Source organism: Thalassophryne amazonica, chromosome 5 (assembly GCF_902500255.1).
Source record: "Thalassophryne amazonica chromosome 5, fThaAma1.1, whole genome shotgun sequence".
Lineage (NCBI taxonomy): Eukaryota > Metazoa > Chordata > Actinopteri > Batrachoidiformes > Batrachoididae > Thalassophryne > Thalassophryne amazonica.
This window is the reverse complement of record NC_047107.1, coordinates 36,114,838-36,134,741: the sequence shown is the minus strand read 5'-3', so window position 1 is coordinate 36,134,741 and position 19,904 is coordinate 36,114,838. Positions and strand designations below refer to the sequence as shown.

General features: G+C 39.8%; 1 protein-coding gene and 1 long non-coding RNA gene across 3 annotated transcripts in view; one reads left to right on the top strand and one right to left on the bottom strand.

Moving 5' to 3' along the window:
- Positions 1-456: 456 nt before the first annotated feature.
- LOC117510330 lies at positions 457-18,085 on the top strand. Its single transcript, XR_004560681.1, has 3 exons — positions 457-775; positions 935-945; positions 18,075-18,085. It is a non-coding gene; the product is annotated as an uncharacterized LOC117510330 (long non-coding RNA).
- cemip2 (cell migration inducing hyaluronidase 2) overlaps positions 1,540-19,904 on the bottom strand; it is a 107,495-nt gene continuing 89,130 nt past the window's right edge. Inside the window, exons 15-23 of one of the 2 annotated variants that reach the window (XM_034170006.1) lie at positions 17,549-17,726; positions 13,377-13,592; positions 12,686-12,897; positions 12,283-12,465; positions 7,942-8,161; positions 7,734-7,835; positions 3,714-3,859; positions 3,526-3,632; positions 1,540-1,756 (exon numbers count right to left, since the gene is read on the bottom strand). In XM_034170006.1, the coding sequence (XP_034025897.1) occupies positions 1,557-1,756; positions 3,526-3,632; positions 3,714-3,859; positions 7,734-7,835; positions 7,942-8,161; positions 12,283-12,465; positions 12,686-12,897; positions 13,377-13,592; positions 17,549-17,726 (1,564 nt within the window). In that variant the 3' untranslated portion in view covers positions 1,540-1,556. The remainder of the gene's footprint in view (positions 1,757-3,525; positions 3,633-3,713; positions 3,860-7,733; positions 7,836-7,941; positions 8,162-12,282; positions 12,466-12,685; positions 12,898-13,376; positions 13,593-17,548; positions 17,727-19,904) is intronic. The other variant, XM_034170005.1, reaches the window with a different exon arrangement.

Genomic DNA, 19,904 nt, shown 5'->3' with positions numbered 1-19,904 from the left:
AAGTAAATATATACTGTAGGTAATGTATGACTGTCACCAGCACTTAAGCTGTGTCGTGATAAATAAAAAAAGATGGGAGAAAAGATCCAGTAAACCCATGTAGGAATCCATTAAAAAAAAAAAAAAAAAAAGGTGCTTAAAATCTTGTTGGACAGCTGCACGACGATCAGTTTCTGCTTAGATTCAGGTGTTAAGGGATGTAAGAGAACTGGCACAACAGAGGAAACAGTCTAAGGGACACATTTAAATGTGATATAAATATGGCTTGTCAATTTGGTTTACAAATACAGGCATTAACAGTTACAAAATCACAGTTTTGTTACTCTATATTTATTGCTGTTGAACTGTTGCAATGCCATTTATATTTATTATTTGATTTTGACCTGAGCACATCGAATCCATCTCATTTCATTTGCCCTTCCAATCAAGGTTGGTCTCATTTCAGGGACGATGTCATTTATTTTTATAATTTCCTTCTATTGTTGGCATATCGAATGCATTGTGTTTCACTTCCAAACTTAATCCAATTCATTCTCACTTTTCATTTTCAACATAATAACCTTCATAGGTAGATATTAAAGGTTACCTCTGTTTTTTTTTTCTTTTTTTTGCATATTCCAAACATCAATATTAAATTATTGCAATGCTCCACTCGATCATCTTGCTCATAAGGCAGGTTGTATCTGTAAAGGGAAAGTGCATTGGCTCAACAGCCCCAAGGTGTACAAACACACCACATTTTCCAGACTATAAGTCACACTATCCTAATAGCAGGGTATTGTTTTCAATGGTGTCTGTGTGTGTGTGTGTGTGTGTGTGTGTGTGTGTGTGTGTGTGTGTGTGTGTGTGTGTGTGTGTGTGTGTGTGTGTGTGTGTGTGTGTGTGTGTGTGTGTGTGTGTGTGTGTGTGTGTGTGTGTGTGTGTTGAGCAGAAGGTGGCACTAAAGTAAAGCTGGATGTCAACCGTCATAAAACAAGATAAAATAGAAGGAAAAATTTTTTTACGTTCTTTGTGCCTCATACAACAACATTAATTAGCCCATTAGCTTATTCCTTGTAAATAAATGATGAACCAATTACAGTAATTTTGATTCTTGTTGAATGAAGCAGAAGCACCACATTTCAAAAACAAATGTGACTCATAGGCTGATACAACTTGCAAATGTTTTTGTCTTTAAAACGCATTTTTGGGAGGATACAATTAATATGCCAGTGAGATATATAGTCTGGAAAATATGGTGTATATATATATATATATATATATATATATATATATATATATATATATATACACACACACACACACACACACACACACACACACACACACACACACACACACACACACACACACACACACACCATCACCACAAAAGAAAAACAACAAAAAAAAACCCACAAATACTCACCCCGGTCATATTAAAACACTTTTCTGCTTGATACTGGTAAACATCTGCTATAGTTAATAAATTAAAAATTCAGCAGTTCACATTCATCAGCTGGTTGTGTGTTTGTGTAGCTGTGTGCAAGAGTGTTCAGTTGTGCCATTCACATTGCTCATTGTAGTCCTGTGGCTTTTTTGAGTAGCTCTAGGTCTTTGCGTGTTTGTGCTGCAGGTGGTGAACAGCCGTACATCTCCAAACCCAGTGGCAGGTAGCGCTCCTGCAGTCCCAGGAGCTCTTTGCCCTCTCCGGATTGGAGTGAAACCCATGGAGGGGCAGGGGAACTGCCATGAAACCCCCACAGTGCCAGACTCTCTATAGCAACAAGTAGCAAGAGCATAAAAGAGAGCAAGAGGAAAAACACCTTGTCATGTTTATCATAAAACAATCTAAACTGCAACACTGTAAATCTGTCACGTGAGGATTCTTCTTGAAAGTTATTATTTTATTCTCATCATTCAAACAAGGTGCATGAGCTCATATGAAAGATTTAAAGCAACACAACACTGCAAATGACATGCATTTGAACCGAAAGTTAAACGAACATCAGTATATTTGGTCTGAATCAATGCAACAATATAAAAGCAGTAGTGTATTTGAAATAACATTATAAAATCACATGTTATGTTTCAGGGACAATTTAAACAAACACTTATTTTATTTATCACATCATTCAATACATCTTAGTGCAAAGAAATGCACCGAATAACATTTGTTTAAAGACAACACACTGAATAAGCAATAGCACTGGCCTTAGTGGGCACAACAACAATAAAAAAAAAAAACTGAAAAGCAAGCTCATTACAAAGCTAGATCTAACTTCAAAACTACACCTTCTCCCACTTATTGTTTTTAACTTACACATCAAAGTGCATAACCATTTTTACCACAATGCTTGTTTGAGCTACCAAAGGTGAACACAGCTCTGGAAACGGGATAGAGTGGAACCAACGAGGGGCACAAAAAGCAATAGTGAAAGTGAACTCACAACATCCTCTAAAGCTGAGGAAGCTGTTAACATAAAAGGTCATCTAAGCAAGTGTTACAGTTGCGCTGATACTTAGAGCAGGATAAACAATAAATAAATAAGGACATGGAGGCTCTGTGGACAGAGATAATGTAGACCTTTTCCACACTGTCATCACCATCATGCAACAAGCACCTCTCGTCCTGATCTTTCATAATAAAAACCCTATACATGCACTGCTGCTGCAACAACAGCAACAAGATTTGTGTCACACTACCTCACCTTATATTGCTTCCTGAACAATGAAACACAAACATTTAATTAATGATCCCTTGAGTTTCTGCAGGTTTTAGTCATTATCAAGATAGTCTTCAAACTGGGAGCATTATTACATTATAGAATGTGACAAATATTGATACTGATAAATAAGGGAAAAAAAATTATACTTCTGCCATATGACCCAAGCCTTATATTTTAATTTGGTATGCTACAACATCTGTCAATCTATTCACTATGCAGTTTCCAAGGTACATCCCTAGGCCTTTTTCCCCAACACACAGGAATAAAATTAAATTTTTGTCAATGCAATATAAAGGGTCTTCTAAAATATAATGTGAACAATTAGTCCATGTCTATGCTGTTTATTTGAAATTTGGTGCACATCCCATCTTTCAAAAGCTGACAATGTTTAATCTGGAGAAGACATGAGAAAACGCCACTTTGAAAGAGTAGAAATTACTGCTCAGACAGCATTGCATTATGGAGATCAGATTTTACCTCCTCAGAACTGAGCAGACCTATGAAGACCTCAATGTGAACACATTATTATGTCATAAACAGCATCTCGAACAGTCCCAGAGATCTGTCACATAATTTCATAACTGAGATGCACAGAAGGCTGTTCCAGTATTTCAATACTGTGAAATATTCAGCCATACTGTATCAAGAGTACAACAACAAAAATGTACTTACAGGATGGATTGTGGTGCTAAAAGCGGATGCTACATTAGAGTGTCGCTTTCTTCGTAGCTCCGCCATTACACAGCTAGGTCAAACACTATCAAAGTTATCCAGAGAGAACTGTCTGTCCATTAACTACAAAGACAGCATCACTCACCTTTACTGCGCAGATCAGGTGATTTGGCCAATCCAAAGGTGAGCATATAGGGGGCTAAACCAACCAGGCCTTCTGGCTGCCCTCGTGATGCGATAAGCACGATGGACCTATACAGGGAAAATAAATTATATGATGACAAAATCTGAAGAAGATGCATGTAACCAACCTCATCTTAACCACTAGTTCACCTGTTTGGGATTCCAGCTTTTAGATATTGTTCCATCTTTACATCCATCTTTGAAAAGAAGGATTCCTTGCCAACTTTTCCAGAGCAGGCATCCACAGTGACCAAAAAATAACCAGGCTGGGTGAAGGACATAGTTACATCATTCACCTGTCAAGCAGAATAGTAAAAAAATAACGTCAAATTGGAGATATATTCCATCCGTTTTTTATTAAATAATCCAGTGAAAGGTCAGAGGGCTGAATGGGAAAGTGTGTCCAAACTTTTGACTGGTAATGTATGTTTGTAATGTTGTTTAATTATGTATGACTTCATTTGAGTCAATCACAACTATTTTGGTAATAAATATGATCAGTGGTGTCAAAGACATTCCAGAAAGGTGCCAAGAGGGTGCAGGTTTTCTTTGCAACCACTGACTCCAGCAGGTGATTTCACTGATTAGGGCCCCTTCACACAAAGTGGAAGTTTGGACGAAGTGCACACTTAGTGCGCATGATGCAGGAATCATGTGCAAATGTAATGTCATCCCTGCCTCCAACACCTTGTACACCTGTTGCTACAACTATTTCACACACAAGTGCCTGAAAGATGCTTTTTTTTTTTTTGCCTTCTTGCTCTCGGTCGGGACGGTCGCATTTTTCTCTCCTCCACCCTCCCCAACTTTCCTGTTACTGTAGCGTGTTTTGTCTGTGAGGCTGCCAGCCCTGCTCCTCTGGAAAATGGCAAAATGGATCTGATCAAGTGGTCTCTGAAAGCAATTGATACTATTTTTTCCACAAGGCACTCGGGAGCGGAGGACCCGACCTGTCCTGCCGGGACACATGTGGCGGGTTACGTGATGAACAGCTGGCGGAGGTGGCAAGTCATGTGCCTGTACACGTTGTCTGTGGAGGATGGTGAAGATGTTGACTTATTTGGAGCTGTGGTGACCAGGTTTCTGCTGTGTGGAGTGGCCACAGCACTGGTTTACCGGAAAATTAAGAAGGTGGAGGCAGCATTAATTGGCCCGTCCAGGCTGCCCCACATGATTGATTCGATTGGAAGGGCAGTGTCAGCTCAGTCAACGGGTGTCAACCGCACGTTGGAATCCATCTCGGGGAGAATGGCTGCACTGGAAAACCACTTTGATCGTCTGTAAGACCACATCTCTTCTCTATTCAGATGTATTGGGAGCCACTCTGAAGTTTCAGACTGTGGAATCTGCCAGGCGTCTGTTAATCTGGATATCTATTTGGTTTCCAAACACCAGCTGTCCTTCAAGGCCACTGGGATAAAATCCTCACCCCAAAGAACACTCCTGATAACCTCCCTCCTCGTCTCCCCCACCTCCTTGTCTTCCCCTGCCTCCCTCCCTTCCCAGTCCTGAGATGTTGACTGTGGGACCTTGAGACTCTGGTGGACTGATTCAGGACTGGGATCCCCACCCCCAGGATGGACAGATAAGGCCTGATGGCGCCTCAAGGGCGGCCTTTCCAGGCTGTCTGTCTGGACATTGGACACATCCAAGTCTCGGCTGTTGTCTGTCGTCTGTTGTGTTTTTTTGTTTATGTTATGACTGTTTTTCTGTGCTATGGGTTTTTTTTGCTCTCCAGTGGTGCTGCGGGAGTTCAACGCAGCAGCAATGGAGGTTTTTCTTTTCCCAATTTTTTCCTTGTGTGTGCTTTTATATGTGTTCATGTACCGGACCGGCTTATGTGTGTTGTTGTTTGTTAAGTGTGTCATGAGGACAGTTAAGGTTTGCTCAGCCCTGCTCGTGACCTAGGGCAGGGATATACATCTGGAGCTGGTCCCCGGGCGCCAAAAAGGTGACCTCTGCGCCTAACTGGCAACTAGGATGGGTAAAATGCAGTAAACACATTTCATTGTGCAGGGAACATGTTCCTATGTGCATATGACAATAAACGTCTTTTGAATCCTTGAAGACAAAGTGTGCACTGTGCAAACCCATTGCACCCTCTCACAGCAGGTGCCGGCCAAATTCCAGGTGACATGCACGAACATCTATCACCGCTCGCATGGCACTTAGAAAATGTGTGGGCAGTCGCACTCTTCACACGACAACAGACTGCAGACAATCACTTTTGTACTCGCAGAGAAATTTGTCTAAGTCCCACACGAGTGTGGCTTTGGTGTGTGTGCTGAAATTACAGGAGGTGTGTCCTCCCACTGAAGCAGCTGTGGAAATCTGTGGATCTGGACATTCCAGCTGGACACCACACACTGCATTAGGACATACATGGACAAACAACTGCCCACTGTGACACGCATGTATCTGTTTGTGTCCTTTTATGTTTATAATAAATATTTATATTTATTTACGGTCTTTTTTTCCTGGTTGAAATGCAGATATGAATGAATGAATCTATCAGACTTAAGAATGAACACATTACTTTTCATGTTATTTTATATGTCTAAAAATAAATGTCCAAGACTCATTATCATGTTAAAATCATCACATCTGAAACAACAACAGATAAGTTATGGTTTTAATTCACAGATGAGCATCAAAGATTTCTAAAGACTCCTTTTTATTTATTTTTTACTTAAAACTCTTTTAATTACAAGCTTTTTAATGTAAGAAACATTTTTAAACTTCAAAATATACAGTAATCAGAAATTAATCTTGAAGTAAAAAAAAACACTTGTAAGGATTTTCTATAGATAACTGCTGTGTATAAATTAGCAGTTCTGATGCTCCTCTGACACACATTTCTGCCCTCTGTTGTCTTCCGTGTTTTGGATGCATGAAGCTACGTCAAAGCACGCAGCGGTGAAAGTTGGACTGACTTAAACTTTGACAGTGGCGAGTTTGACGTCAAGCAGCGGTGCATACTCCCAGTGGAGCGTTGCACAAACTCAGTTTTTGCACGTCGTGCTGTGATGCGACGTTTGCACTGTGATGCAGCATTTGGGCATTTGCAGCATGTGCGCGACACTTGTCATTGAAAGTAATGGGTTTTAGAGTGATGTGCGCCACATTTGAGTGCTTGTGTGAAAGACACTCGAGTTGTTGATATATACAAAAAAAAAGGTCCATGTTTTTTTCCTTCACCTTTGACTCCCCCCCCCCTCAAAAAACCCCCACTTCTTTTCCCCACTCATATTGTCACTGATGCATTCCACGAGGTACCCACTGTAAAAGTATAAATGCTCCACCACTCAGATTTTACCCTATTATTTCGGTTTATGCACAGAGTTCTCCCAAAATAGAATCAGGTCATACGATTCAAACTTTCCACCAGTTTGACATGTATTAATCTCGAGCTGTTGTGTTCACATTGATGTGTCTACCCTCACTGACAGCATGGTGTCTCACCATCCCACATGCAGTGTCCACAGTGGCTGGATGATGCACACAATGAAACTTGGACTGCCAAAGTAGTGTGTCCTCCACAAGTGTATGCAATTTTTTTTAATATGTATTTGTCTTGCGTGACAAAAGTTCATGAACTGGTGACTGGCACAGACAGGATTTATCCATTCACTTACATGAACAGTTTTCTGTCATTTCTGGAAGAATGACATGAAAAATTTTCCTGTCTTTTCAAATGCCTCTGGAGCATTTCCATCAAGTATGTAGGTTGTAGCTTTACACCAGGAACTGGTTGTTGAAATCCCCCCTCCCCCCAGTGGAAAGGAGGTCCTCATTTCTGTAGCGCCTTTCCATAGCAGATGTTTAAACCACTGTACAATGATGCCTCACATTTACTTCCCAAGCGAAAGCCAGTACCCATTTTTACAGCTGAGTGGATAGAGACAATGTAGATTAAGTGTCTGATACAAGGACACAAAAGCGTGACATGAGCGGGATTGGAACCAAGGTCTACATCATAATATTAGCACCATTTCTCTGATTTGAATGCTTTCTGCAAGCATGAAAACCTTAAATACATACACACTGCAATACGATGAACATTACGAACAGCACTATTTGCCTTTGACAGTGGGCCCTCCATAAAAATATGTCCCAAAGTGTTCTGGATGGGTTTATTTGATTGATTTGTTTGTTTTAGTTCATACTCACAGTGATAAAAGAGCTGGTGTCTCCACTCTGCTGCTCATTTCTGCTGAGAGATTTGATTTGCGTCTGGAGGTAGGAGGTCCACGGCTCACTGGAAAACACCAGCTGAGACACAAATTTGAAAACAAAAGCAGCCTCAGCATCAGCTAAAAGATGGAACAAGGAGTAATATTTCCCACTTTGAGGATATTATTGGAACAAACTTTGGAACCTGTTTAGTGCCACAGTCTGTGCAGGGTTTTGTGTTTTTGGCTGGCATAGGTACCACTGCTGATGGAGTGCTGGCATATTTGGGGTAAGTCTTGGCTGTACAGTTACAGGTCTGTTTGGAGGATGTGGTCGACATGACCTTCACCCTCTCACAGCCTTTTACTGAACAGTAGCTGTGGCCATCACGGCCGTGCCTCGCCCGAAGGTAGAGCCACAACAAGCTGGGATTATGGCAAGAAGAAAAACAGGTTAGGGTGAACAAATTCAGGAACAATGGAGTGAAAAGCTATAGGCTGTGACTGCATCAAAATAAACAGTTAACACTTAAAAACGAATCATCATAACACAACATCACACTTATGTAAACTTTGGAATTAATATGCTCCTCAGTTCTCAACACTAGCAGCTATATTCCACTGAAGCATGCGCTGGGATGCTTCTAATAGCTACATCACCTGTCGGAAACAAACAAGTACTTTGTTTTTGAATGTCTCCGTAACTGTTTGCTGCGAATGCCGTATACTGTGAAACCAGTCACGGAAGTGCACAAAGTAACCCCGGTGGATCATCGGATGGTCACTGACAGCCTAAATCTAAATTGTTATGATTTCGGTGCAACATGTCCTTTAAACAGTAGTGAGCACAGTTCCAGTAATCCACTAACCTTTAATTATCGAAGCTAATGTTTTCATTATCGGATTAGCTTTTCAGATAACTTTGAAAAACATCAGCAGACCAATTATTTTATCTTATTATTTTGGCCCGATAATTTTTATTATTGCATAACATATTATTGCAGGCTTAGTGAATAAAGTTTTAACAGTTAATAAACATTTTTGAAGTCTGATATCAAAGATTTTAGAGCCTATCTGTTAAATGTTTTATAGTAGACGTACAGTTCTATCCTCTGCAAACAGAGGAGAGCTGGTTTCAGGAGAAACCACTCTATCCTCTGCAATCAGAGGAGAACTGGTCAGAACTGGAGAATCAGAGAAGAAAATCATTTCTCTTGACACCCTACTAACTATCCCGCAATATCACCCAAGTCATCCAGAGGCATACAGTTTAAACTTATGGTTAAAAGTTTAACCAAACTAATTTCGGACAAGTTATTTAAATGAATGTCACATCTGAAGTTTTACAAAGTGAAAATATCAGCTATATATTTTAAAGTATTGCACTAATTTTAAAAGTTTTAGTGTGGACATGGTATATCCACAGTGCATTATGGGTACTGTAAAAGTTCATGACAGGAGAAATGCATTTGAGACGCTCTGATCAGGCTCCACACGGACAAAAGCATTAAACCCTTTGTATATTGTGCCTAAAACCCTTGTGAATATATTCTCTGGGTTTATAGACGTTATTGTGTTTGTTTTATGTAAAAATGCCAGAAGCAGCTCAGGTTGCTTCTCCATTATTTTCAACTGGAATCACTGTGAGCTGCAATCGCTTCCTGTTTGCTATATAACATCTAGCTTGTCCTTTACAACACTGTTTGTCCTCTTTGTTCCAGTAGTAATATATATAAGATGTCTGAAATTCGGTTTGCATTTATTAAATTCCATGCAGATTGAATGTAGAAGACACAGATTATTTATTTGGAATATTTGTTTTAGCAAGTTTTCAAGGTCTCTACTGCCATCTCCTGGCCAGTAGTGTTCATGGCAGTATTCGCCCTAAGTATTGAGCTATCCCATAATCCTTTGTGCGTCAGAATGTGGTTGATGACTTGACCAAGTTGAACACCTTAAACCAGTAATTCATGATTATTTATTTATTCACGTGTCTTGAAAACACCATTTTTTTTCGAAGTCACTACTATCACAAAACACAATACTAACAGCTAATGTTAACATGACTGAATGGCTCCTTTGTGGACATTTTACTTCAGACACCTGTCATAATATGACTTGTTGTGCAGTTAATTGGTGGATCATCGAAGAAGTGTGTGCTACAGTTTTTGGTGGTGGCACAGGTACACAGAAAGCCAATACACAGAGTGCAGCCTTCGCTACAAACACACATACAGAGCCACACATGGTAGGCTGTTTATATTAAGGATTTTGTTGTTTTGTTGTTATATGGCCAAAGCAGATGTTATCCTACAGAGTCTAGTCTGCTTGACGATTCTTCCTATAATTAAAAACAAACAAAAAAGCGCCTGAGAGTTTTTCCCACTGTTGCAAATGTGGTGGCTCAGGGTGTGGAGAGCACCTCCCCTGCATGAATTTTCACTGCTGCACTCACAGCTGTGCTCAACCACTGAGGAGTGGGAAAGAGCAGGATTAAAGAATCAGATGTGAGTAGAGCAGGTAGCCATGAAATGATGCAGGACAGGTGCCCTCCTGAAACAGATTTGGGGAGCTCTGGCTTAAACCTTACTTGTGTGTAGGACCCTGGGGTGACCTATACTGTGATTTGGTGCTGTATATATAAATTTAATTTAACTGAATTAGGGTTAGGCTATAAAGATGAGTTGGCTAATACTGACTAAAAACAAAATCTATGGCTGCTTGGAGTAATGACCAGCGTCCTGTCCACGGTGTATCCTACCTCACACCCTATGACTGCTGGGATCAGCTCCAGCCCCTCCGTGACCCTTGTTTGAAGTAAGTAGGTATATAAAATGAATGAATGTCCGAATGCCTCGAGTGATGATTTACAAGAATAGTCACTTCAGTAAAGTGTGTGATCCTGAGATTCTCTTTTTGAAACTCTGACATGCTAAAATTTTAACTCGTTTGAGATCATAGATTTCTATTTACTCACTAGATGGAGGACCGCGGCAATCCGCTCATTTGATGGCTGTTGCCAGAGCGCCGCCATCTTGGTTAGTGTCTGACAACTAGACATAAATAAAAATCAATGGACATGATCAATGTTTCTAAGAGAGTATCAGGATAAACCTGCATTTTCTGTAATATTACATTTATTCAAACTCAATCCCACATTTGCACAGACACTATTTGTCACAACAAATACAGAAGAGGATCAGATCATTTATAAAATAGACTTGAATGAATTTGTTTGTCTCAGTCCAGATAGAAAATAATACCATCAGTTTGTCAAACACACAACGTCTGTCACAACATGAGATACTAGTCTGAACCTTAATTAATTTCATGATGAAGTTAAAAATGGTAAATAATCAAGGGTGAAAGTAAGACCTTTGCACGCTCGCATCATATTAAAGATATTAATATTAAAGACTGCTCTTAACACACCTGCAGCATTGCTTTTATGGCGCACTTCTCCACGAAAATATCAAATAAAATAAATAAAATGAAACAGCCACATCAGCCGGGTGAAAGTAAGATTATTCAATAATTTCTGGATCAAGTTGAAAGAAATTTGAAAACACTACACTGTTTACACAGAGTAGATCACAGAGAAATTAATCTCATTCATGTATATTCTTATATTAGTAGAATATACAATGTCAAAGTGACTGTCATGTGACCCACCAAATTGAGAGAAAAAACATTTCCTTTCTATGAATTTGCTCTTACAGATTATCTCAGGATGGAAAACCCGATGTGAAGAAAAAAAAACAGAGGCTAATTTAAAAAAAGGATAAATTGAGACTTATGAAAGTGAGACTTCTGACTGAATTGCTAAACAAACGGTGAGATATTTATCATGCCAAAGCATTCAGGCAGTAAAACTGAAGTCACTACTTTACAAAATACAGATCAGACACAAAAAATAAATAATTTTCTAGCCTTTATTCAGCAACATTAGTCATTTCCCCCTACATCATTTATATTACACATAATACACACTTACTACACAAGCTCACTACACAATCCGATGACACGGAATAACGCTAAGCAAGATGGCGGCTGCTGGCAACAGCTCACAGGCTGCATCCTCCATCTAGTGGATTAAATAGAAGTCGATGTTTGAGATACACTCACTTGGGATGTCCAGGTAAAAACTGATGCAAGTCTGATAAACTTTGTTCCACCTATCATCAGCAAAATAGTTTGCTGTTAATTGACTAACTACTGATCAGAAGACTGTGCAAGTCATCCCTGCCCCAAATGGTCAGAGGCTCAAATTTTAATTATTCCTGTCTGTGTATTATCAAGCAAGACACTAAAACCAATTGTTTTCTGTTCTAGACAGAATGTTAAATGTACATCTGGGTATGCAAATGGTCCACTGCCTGTGGAAGGATTAGCACCACTGCAACATGAAATATTCAGCTCATAGGAATCCTCGTGAGGATGGCGCTAAAAAGATATCCCTTGGAGATGTGGTAGTGTGCGACAACACGGACCTACAGCACACACTCAGCCACCCAACTAATGACATCATTAAAAAAAAAACAACTCACCCAACAGAGCGGTCAAAAAAGTACTTTCGTTCCATTGGTTTCTTTTCCAGCTCTGTTCGAGATGACACAGTGCCATAGTCTGTGATGTCATCAAAGGTGTTGCTCTGCCGATCATTGATGTCAGCCATGATCTGAAACGTGGTGTCTGATGGGTAACAGAGTCCAACCAGCACCCAGTCACCTCTGAGTCAGACAGAAACACAGAACAGTTACCAATAAGAACATCCAATATCACTTGTGATTTGTTCAAAGTGAACAAAAAGATGTAAATAGCTTCTTGTAAAACCTGTCTGTTTGAATGGTGAGGCATGGGAACGGAATTACTGCCTAAATGTCTTTATCTCTCATCAAAACACAGAGGTATTCCATAAATACGGTGGTGAGCCTGCCTCTGCTTACTCACGCGTCAAAGTTGATAAGGGAAAGGACGACCTCTCGGGGTGCTGATCCATTCCAGTGCAAAGTGTAGCTCTTGCTCATCATCAAGACAGGTTGGTACTGCTGCGACAGTGCCCCCTGGCTGTTAATGCCCCTCAGTACCAGGGGGACAGCAGGGTATTCATCTCTGCTGATGGACAGACTGAGACTGGGAGCTCCCTGGGTCTGAATGTACACCTGAAAGAGACAAAAAACAAAGAGTGTGGTCAGAAGAACCCATGAAAGATCAAGGTGATCAGAGATAGCAGACTTTAGCCCATTCACGTGACTCGTGGAATACAACAATGAATGAGATATTCTTTGATAATATTCTTACAAAGTGCTCAGTCTTTCTTTGTGTTTTCTGAACAATGCCAACATATTATAATTATGTTTAAAATTACAAAACATGGAAAAAAAATGTGCTTAGTGAAACTTATTTCTGTTGCACTACCACTCACAACTTCATAGTGCAGTGGAGCACAGAGAAAGATGTTCATACAACAAAACCAACAACAAATCTAGGCTCAAGCCACCCATGTGCCTTCTGGCAGACTGTAGCTGAGATTTCACATCTTTTTAAGAGAATCCTTCTCGGTGCTGCTACGCCATTAAACTGTAAAAATGTGTACTATGCAGGCTTGCACCTTTTTTAAACACACAGCTCTTTACTGTACCTGAGAGTAGCGGCCGCTGCAGATCACTGCATTCCACTGAGATATGTTCACACAGCCCGGATGCTGGATCAGGTAGTTGTCCATTCTGCCAACGTAGGTGTCTCTGTATCCCGTCACTGACCCATCCACATCGTGAAAGATTGAGTTCTTGTCACCATCAAGGTCATTCTCCTCAAACCACTGGCCAGGGCGGCCAAAAAATGCCCTCAGACCAACCTGAGGATGAATTACGAAAGCATGTTTTTATGACAGAAAAGCAAACTTTAACATGCGTTTTCAATTCAGGGTTTTAATTCTTAATCAGAAAACTGTAACACCAGAAAAAGGTTTTTTTTTTTTTTTTAGCAGACTAATAGGGTAGCAAAATTATCTTAAAAAGGTGCGTGTTCGGGGGCCGCGTTGGTGGCACCCTGGTGGGGGGGGGGGGTGCAAAGCCACCCTTAAGCTTTTGCATTATGGGCTTCTAAAGGGCCTTCTTTGTCTGTCTAAATATACCAGATTGCTTAATTTGACCATGATATTTTTGCCTTTTACATACCATCTTTCTAAAATATTGGACAAGCTCACAATAATGCTCAAATCATGATCTCACAACAACATTTACTGAAACTAAAACAGTTACATGAACATTTCGATCATAGATTTGATTAAAGAATACTCAGGCAGTAATGTCAATTCTTCTTTTTTCATCTTGGCCCAGTTGTTGCAAGCAGAGTTAAAGCTAAATGTTTTTGCTTCATCTCCTTCAGCACGTAGAAATCATAAGGAGGTTGTCCAGGGTTTCTTCTTTTAGTCTGTTTCAGAAGAGGGTCTTGACCATCTTCATAGTGGAAAATTCTCTTTCACAATCTGAAACTATAAAGTACTTGAAACCTCAGCCTTGGGCTGTCAGTCTCACCACAGTGCATGTGTATTGAGGCACTACAAGTAAAAGCATTTAATAAATTTTGTTTCAGCTGTTCCCTTGTTTGCACTCATGGTCACCACAGCAAATCCAAGGTGGATCTGCAGGTTGAATTGGCACAAGTTTTATGCCGGATGCCCTTCCTGATGCAACTCCACATTATATGGAGAAATGTGGCAGGGGTGGGATTTGAACCGGGAGCCTTCCGCACCAAAACCAATGCACTAACCACTTGGCCACCACCCCTGCCGTTTCAAAATGCTAATAATGTCTAAATTTCTTCAAGTCAATAGTACATGAAAACCAGGTATAATATAATACCAGGGTAAATTAAAAAATTATCATCCATAAAACTCAAAATACCTGCTGTTGAAATAGGAATTACAGCAATGGTTGAGGTCAGTTTCGGAATTATGTCTTGATGTACAGACATCACCTTCTTCACATGGTCGGGAGTTAGCAAATTTCAACAGAAATTGAGAGTTTTCACTTATAAAATGAGCTACCAGTACCAGGATAGTTTTGTTGATGAGGAGTTTGCAAAGAGCTTGTAGTCACGTTACAGTTAGTTGAGTAAAGTTGGAAAAATATTCAAAGATTCCACCTTCCGGAATCAATGACTTCAAAGCGGATCGCCACTGTAAATCAAATGACACCTCTTTCCAAATGTAATAGAAACAACAAACTAAGTACAAGTACAACCAGAGGGAGTTCACTGATGTGTGATATGAGTTTGGTTGCACTACAAGCGACAAATAAATTAGTTTTACTGTATTGTTCTGTCAAAGAAAAAAAATCTGCTCTCCCTCATCATTTTGTCTGATGTCAACGATGATAAACTAATGTTTTTTTTTGTTTTGTTGTTTTTTGTTTTTGTTTTTTTTTTATAAATGGGGCCTTATTGAGATTTTATTGAAATGTATTACAAGGAGAAAAAAAATCACTGAAATTATATAATGGTATCTTTTTCCAATCTAAGTGCTGTAGTACAACCAGAGGGGGGTCATTCATGTGTGATGTGTGAGATGGGGGCACTACAAACCATAAACCTGACATTAGTGAGTTTTTAATCAAAGCATTTCTTTTCGCGGTGGTAATTTGTTAACAGTTCCCGAGCTCCCCTCTTGCAGCTACCTACACGTTAAGACCAACGTAATTTACAAAGAACAGAGGACGTCTCATTTTGGAGAAAAAACAGTTTAGGTCGGTTGTAGTTTGTTGTCTGTATTATGTTGTCTGTAAAGATGTCATTTGATTTAAAATGGAGATTCGCTTCAAAGTTATTGATTCCAGAATCTTTGAATATCTTTCCAACTTTACTTGGCAGAGAGCCACACAGCATTAGGAGGAATGATGTTTAATCAGCCAGTCCCACAACAACACAAGGACAATATTATTATTATTATTATAATTATAATTTTTGCTTTACATGAGGGACCATAACTTCACTTTCTGAACTGATGAAGCAGGAGATATTAATGGTCCAGTCCACGCCACAGAACAGTTGCGTGCACTGCCCCATGAAAAAGGCACGATAATGAGGAATGAATAAAAACTGTCTGGTGTGAAATGGAGGACGATTCTCATTTCATGTCTGCAACAAGACAAGAGTCCCAGTTGGCGACTATAATCAGCAGAAAGGTGAGTCACAATTGACATCCTTAAATGGCTTTGATGGAGGTTGATGAATAAATAGTGGACCCTCTGCACAATCAACATAGAGAACTGATCATTTTTCCACTACACACCCTCAAAAACAATGTAACAGCCCAATTGCAGCATAATTTTTTTCAGGCAGCAGTGTAACGGGCCTGTACTCTCTTACAACGCTAGCGAGATCTATGTCAGAGATGTTCATGTGTGCATAACAAACATATCAAGAACAATCTCTGCTTTTTCTATGATTGTAGGCTGTGGGTTTTACATAAAAAGGACTTAAATTGGAACTTTTGTTACTTTGCAATAAATTATATAAAACTTTAAAATTATAAAACAGCAGCACAAGATCTTTTCGTGAACAAGAAACCATCACTTCAAGATTTACGTCTGTGTTCCACCACAGTACTGCAGGGATTGCAAAACTGTTTATAACCACTCTATCGGCAGACATTCAGGAACTGGTTTGCACAACCGGTTTGCTGAGCCTGTGACTGTTTTTACACTTCAAACTCTGCATTTTGTCTGTCAGAGGGAATTGTTTTTTGTGCGGCACTGCAAACCAACTCCACAAGCATGTATTTTGTTTTATTGTAATGATGCTGCTGTTACCCAGCCTCGGATATAAGTACAGCCTTCAGGCGACTGTCGAAAAGAAACATTCTCACACAACGGTGCAAAGAAAGAATTTGGTTGTCCATAACAATGCTTTAAGACCTTCACCATTACAATAATATCTCCAAAATTAATCCTGAATCCATTCAGATTTTACAGAAAACTACAGCTGTCTGAAAGTAATTCCTCAGTTGCACACAAAATGCAAAGAGTGTTTAAATTGTGATCACATGATTGAGGTTTGGTTAAGATTTATGAAACTATGCACTAACATGCAAGTTATTAGCTTTCAGACATCCATATCTCGAGCTGTATTAGGTAACTGATTGTAAATGAGGGTTACATGTGAAACATAAATAGTACACTGCAACACCAGCAGGGGCTATCATTGATCTAATACTGCTTCACTTACAGGCCCTGCACTGCATGGGGTCAGTTCTCTCCTGTTTATTTTTGGTCAAAACCCCTGCCTCAACATAACAGAACTTTCTCATAACCATGATGCTTCCAGAAAACCTCATAGTGATGTCATGCCCGTTACGGCAACATTACAGGCTCCATGGAAATGCAAGCCAAAGTACATGGAGAATGGGCACAGGTGGTCTTGAACCTGGAACATTCTGCACTGGAAGTAACAGACTGAACCACTTAGCCACTGCAGTGCCTAAGCAAAAGTACCACCAATAAATAATAAAATACCAAAGTATACCATAGTTCACAATAGAAAAGAGGAATGGTTAAAAGAAGAGCACAACACAATGACAGAACATCCCAGTTTATCACGGACACCCTCCCAGATCTTCTATGGCTTTCAAAGGTACATAAAAGGTTGCAAACAATGACCTTTCTATTACACATATCCTTGAAAGTGGGACTTCTGGTCTCCAAAGACTCTAACTGTCTCATCTGTCTTTTAAAATCTGATGTAGAAGAGAATACATTTGTGCTCTGTTAAACTTGTGTGAAAGGTGAAGTGCTCTCAAACCAAAGTGCTCACAGAGGAGTGGAAGCTGAGTCTGGACAGGTTATTGCGTGGGGTGAGCTGCCAGGTGTTCTTCAGGTTGAATCCTACTGCACTGGTAAAACGCTCTGCTGTCGGGAAAAATCCACGGAATGTACTCTGTGTCAGCCGCACAGGACCATCATAGATTTGGAAGCCTCGGATTGGGAATGTCCTAGAGTGAAAAGGAAGAAGGAACACACTGCGATCAGTATTGACAAGTGACGGACGCAGTGAAGCTCAGAAAACAGATGGGGATATGAAGATAAGAAATATTTACAACCTGGAGGACTGCATGATTAAGCTCCTCCTACAGCCCTAAAAGTATCTGAGCTTCCACCTGCTGAACGTGTGATAGATGATGCATTTTTACTTCTACCAAAGAGTTTATGTTTTCATTACTGTTTTGGTGATTTGTTTGTTTGTCTGATTATAAGCAGGATTACACAAAAACTACCAAGTCAATTTCCTTGAAACCGGGTGAGGTGTGGGGCTTTTTTTTTTAAAGCATCAACATTATCAGTTTCTCAGGAAATATTACATGATTCTTTAAAAATAAATTCAGGCATATTTATAGTCATATCTATAAATGTGCTGATCTGAAAAAATGTTCAGATCCAGTGGGAGAGCACACCTTCTCGTACGGGGGTGATATCAATTCAATCACTGTATGGTAACAAATAGGCCAAGAAATGCATCACAACATATCACAGTCAAGTAGACTATTAACCGCAGCAGAGCTTTGCATTCTCCCAGTGCTCTTCTAGTTTTTTATACCCCCATCACACTAGAACCTGAATGAGCCCAAATCCCGTCCAAATGAAACTTCGACCCACATTCGGAAGGTGTCAAGGTGTATTCGCAGCTGTCGGACAGCATTCTGAGTGCAGTCGAAACAGTCTGGCAGTAGTGCAGCCGCCCCGAATATTTTGCACATGTTCAAAACATTTGTGGTGCAGTCAAAGTGGAAGAACTATTGAAGAGCAGTCGAAGTGCTGTTTGACTCCATTCCAAACAATTGGATGGCGTGAAAACAGCATTCGTGACATTCTGATTGCATTGGGTGTTTGGCATGTTTCTGCCATGGCCGAATGTCCCGAATGTGCCTGAACCCACCATGAGTGCACCTCAAGTGCTGCTGGATTATATCCTGCCAAACTACAATCGGACCGCAATCGTACGGCTTGTAAGTGCATTTATATTGATCTTATTGCAATCTGGCAGCTGTCCAGGCACTCTCACTGTGTTCCACCTACATTTGTACTACGTTTAGAGGCTCAAGTGCACAGCAGTGCACAAATAAGTTGAGGAGGGTCAGAATGCAGTCTGGGTATTCAGACGGCTGTCCTCCACAATTCTTAATCCGTCCCAGATGTGGAATGAATCCTGTTTGTTTTGTTTTTTTGGGTTGTTTTTTTTTTTTACATTCTGCCTGATTCAGCTTGGTTTGTGCTCATTAGTACCAAGCGTGATGGGGGTCTTAGGGATTACTGATAATTCATTCCAATTTCACGGTTAGTTGGAATATATGGGAGCACTTTCAGATAAAGAAAATAATGGATTGTATGTTCTTGCCTAAATACCAAGACTTCAGAAAAAAACATTTTCTCATTTTATGAAGGTTTGGATGAATCTTCTAATAAACCATGACATGCAATCTTGACCTTATTAAAAATCTTGGTCTGGATTAAAGCAGCCAGGAAGTGGAATTATTCTGACTCTGGGAAGAGACTTTACCAGCAGCTACGATGACGACAGTCATACAGAGTAAAAATGCCAGTGTGGTCAGCCTGTAAAACACCCTTAAAGTACACACAGTGGTGACAGTGGTCACAACCTGACATGGGACAGTGATTTAAAAAAAGGAGGCATTTGAACTTTTCTGTTTGTACAAAGGGTGAAATGGTCGCTTATTGGAATGCGGCTTCACAGCATGGAAAGGATTTATAAAATCTATATTATATCTAATTATATCTGATAATTTTAAGGGATAAGACAACTCACGTGAGACTGAAACATTTATTTTCAGGTCGTTTCATGTGTTCAACATGCCTTAGCATGACTATGCAACAGTGGAATCAGTGTTTCATGCTGTACACTTCAAAAATAATAATCAAAAAATCAAAATGATGAAAACCAAAAATTGATTAATGCTGGCTGGAAGTGAAAAGGATGAGAGTAGTATATGATAAGTGTCAAGTCTTAAACCTGTGGAGTTGTTATTTTTAATGATTTCAGTCATAAAAATAATTTCCTCTGTTACAACAATTCTGCTGCATAGTCTTCAAATAAAGGATTCATCATCTTATACAGTCAATATTAAAAAAAAAAAACTGCCTTTGCCTTTTCTGGG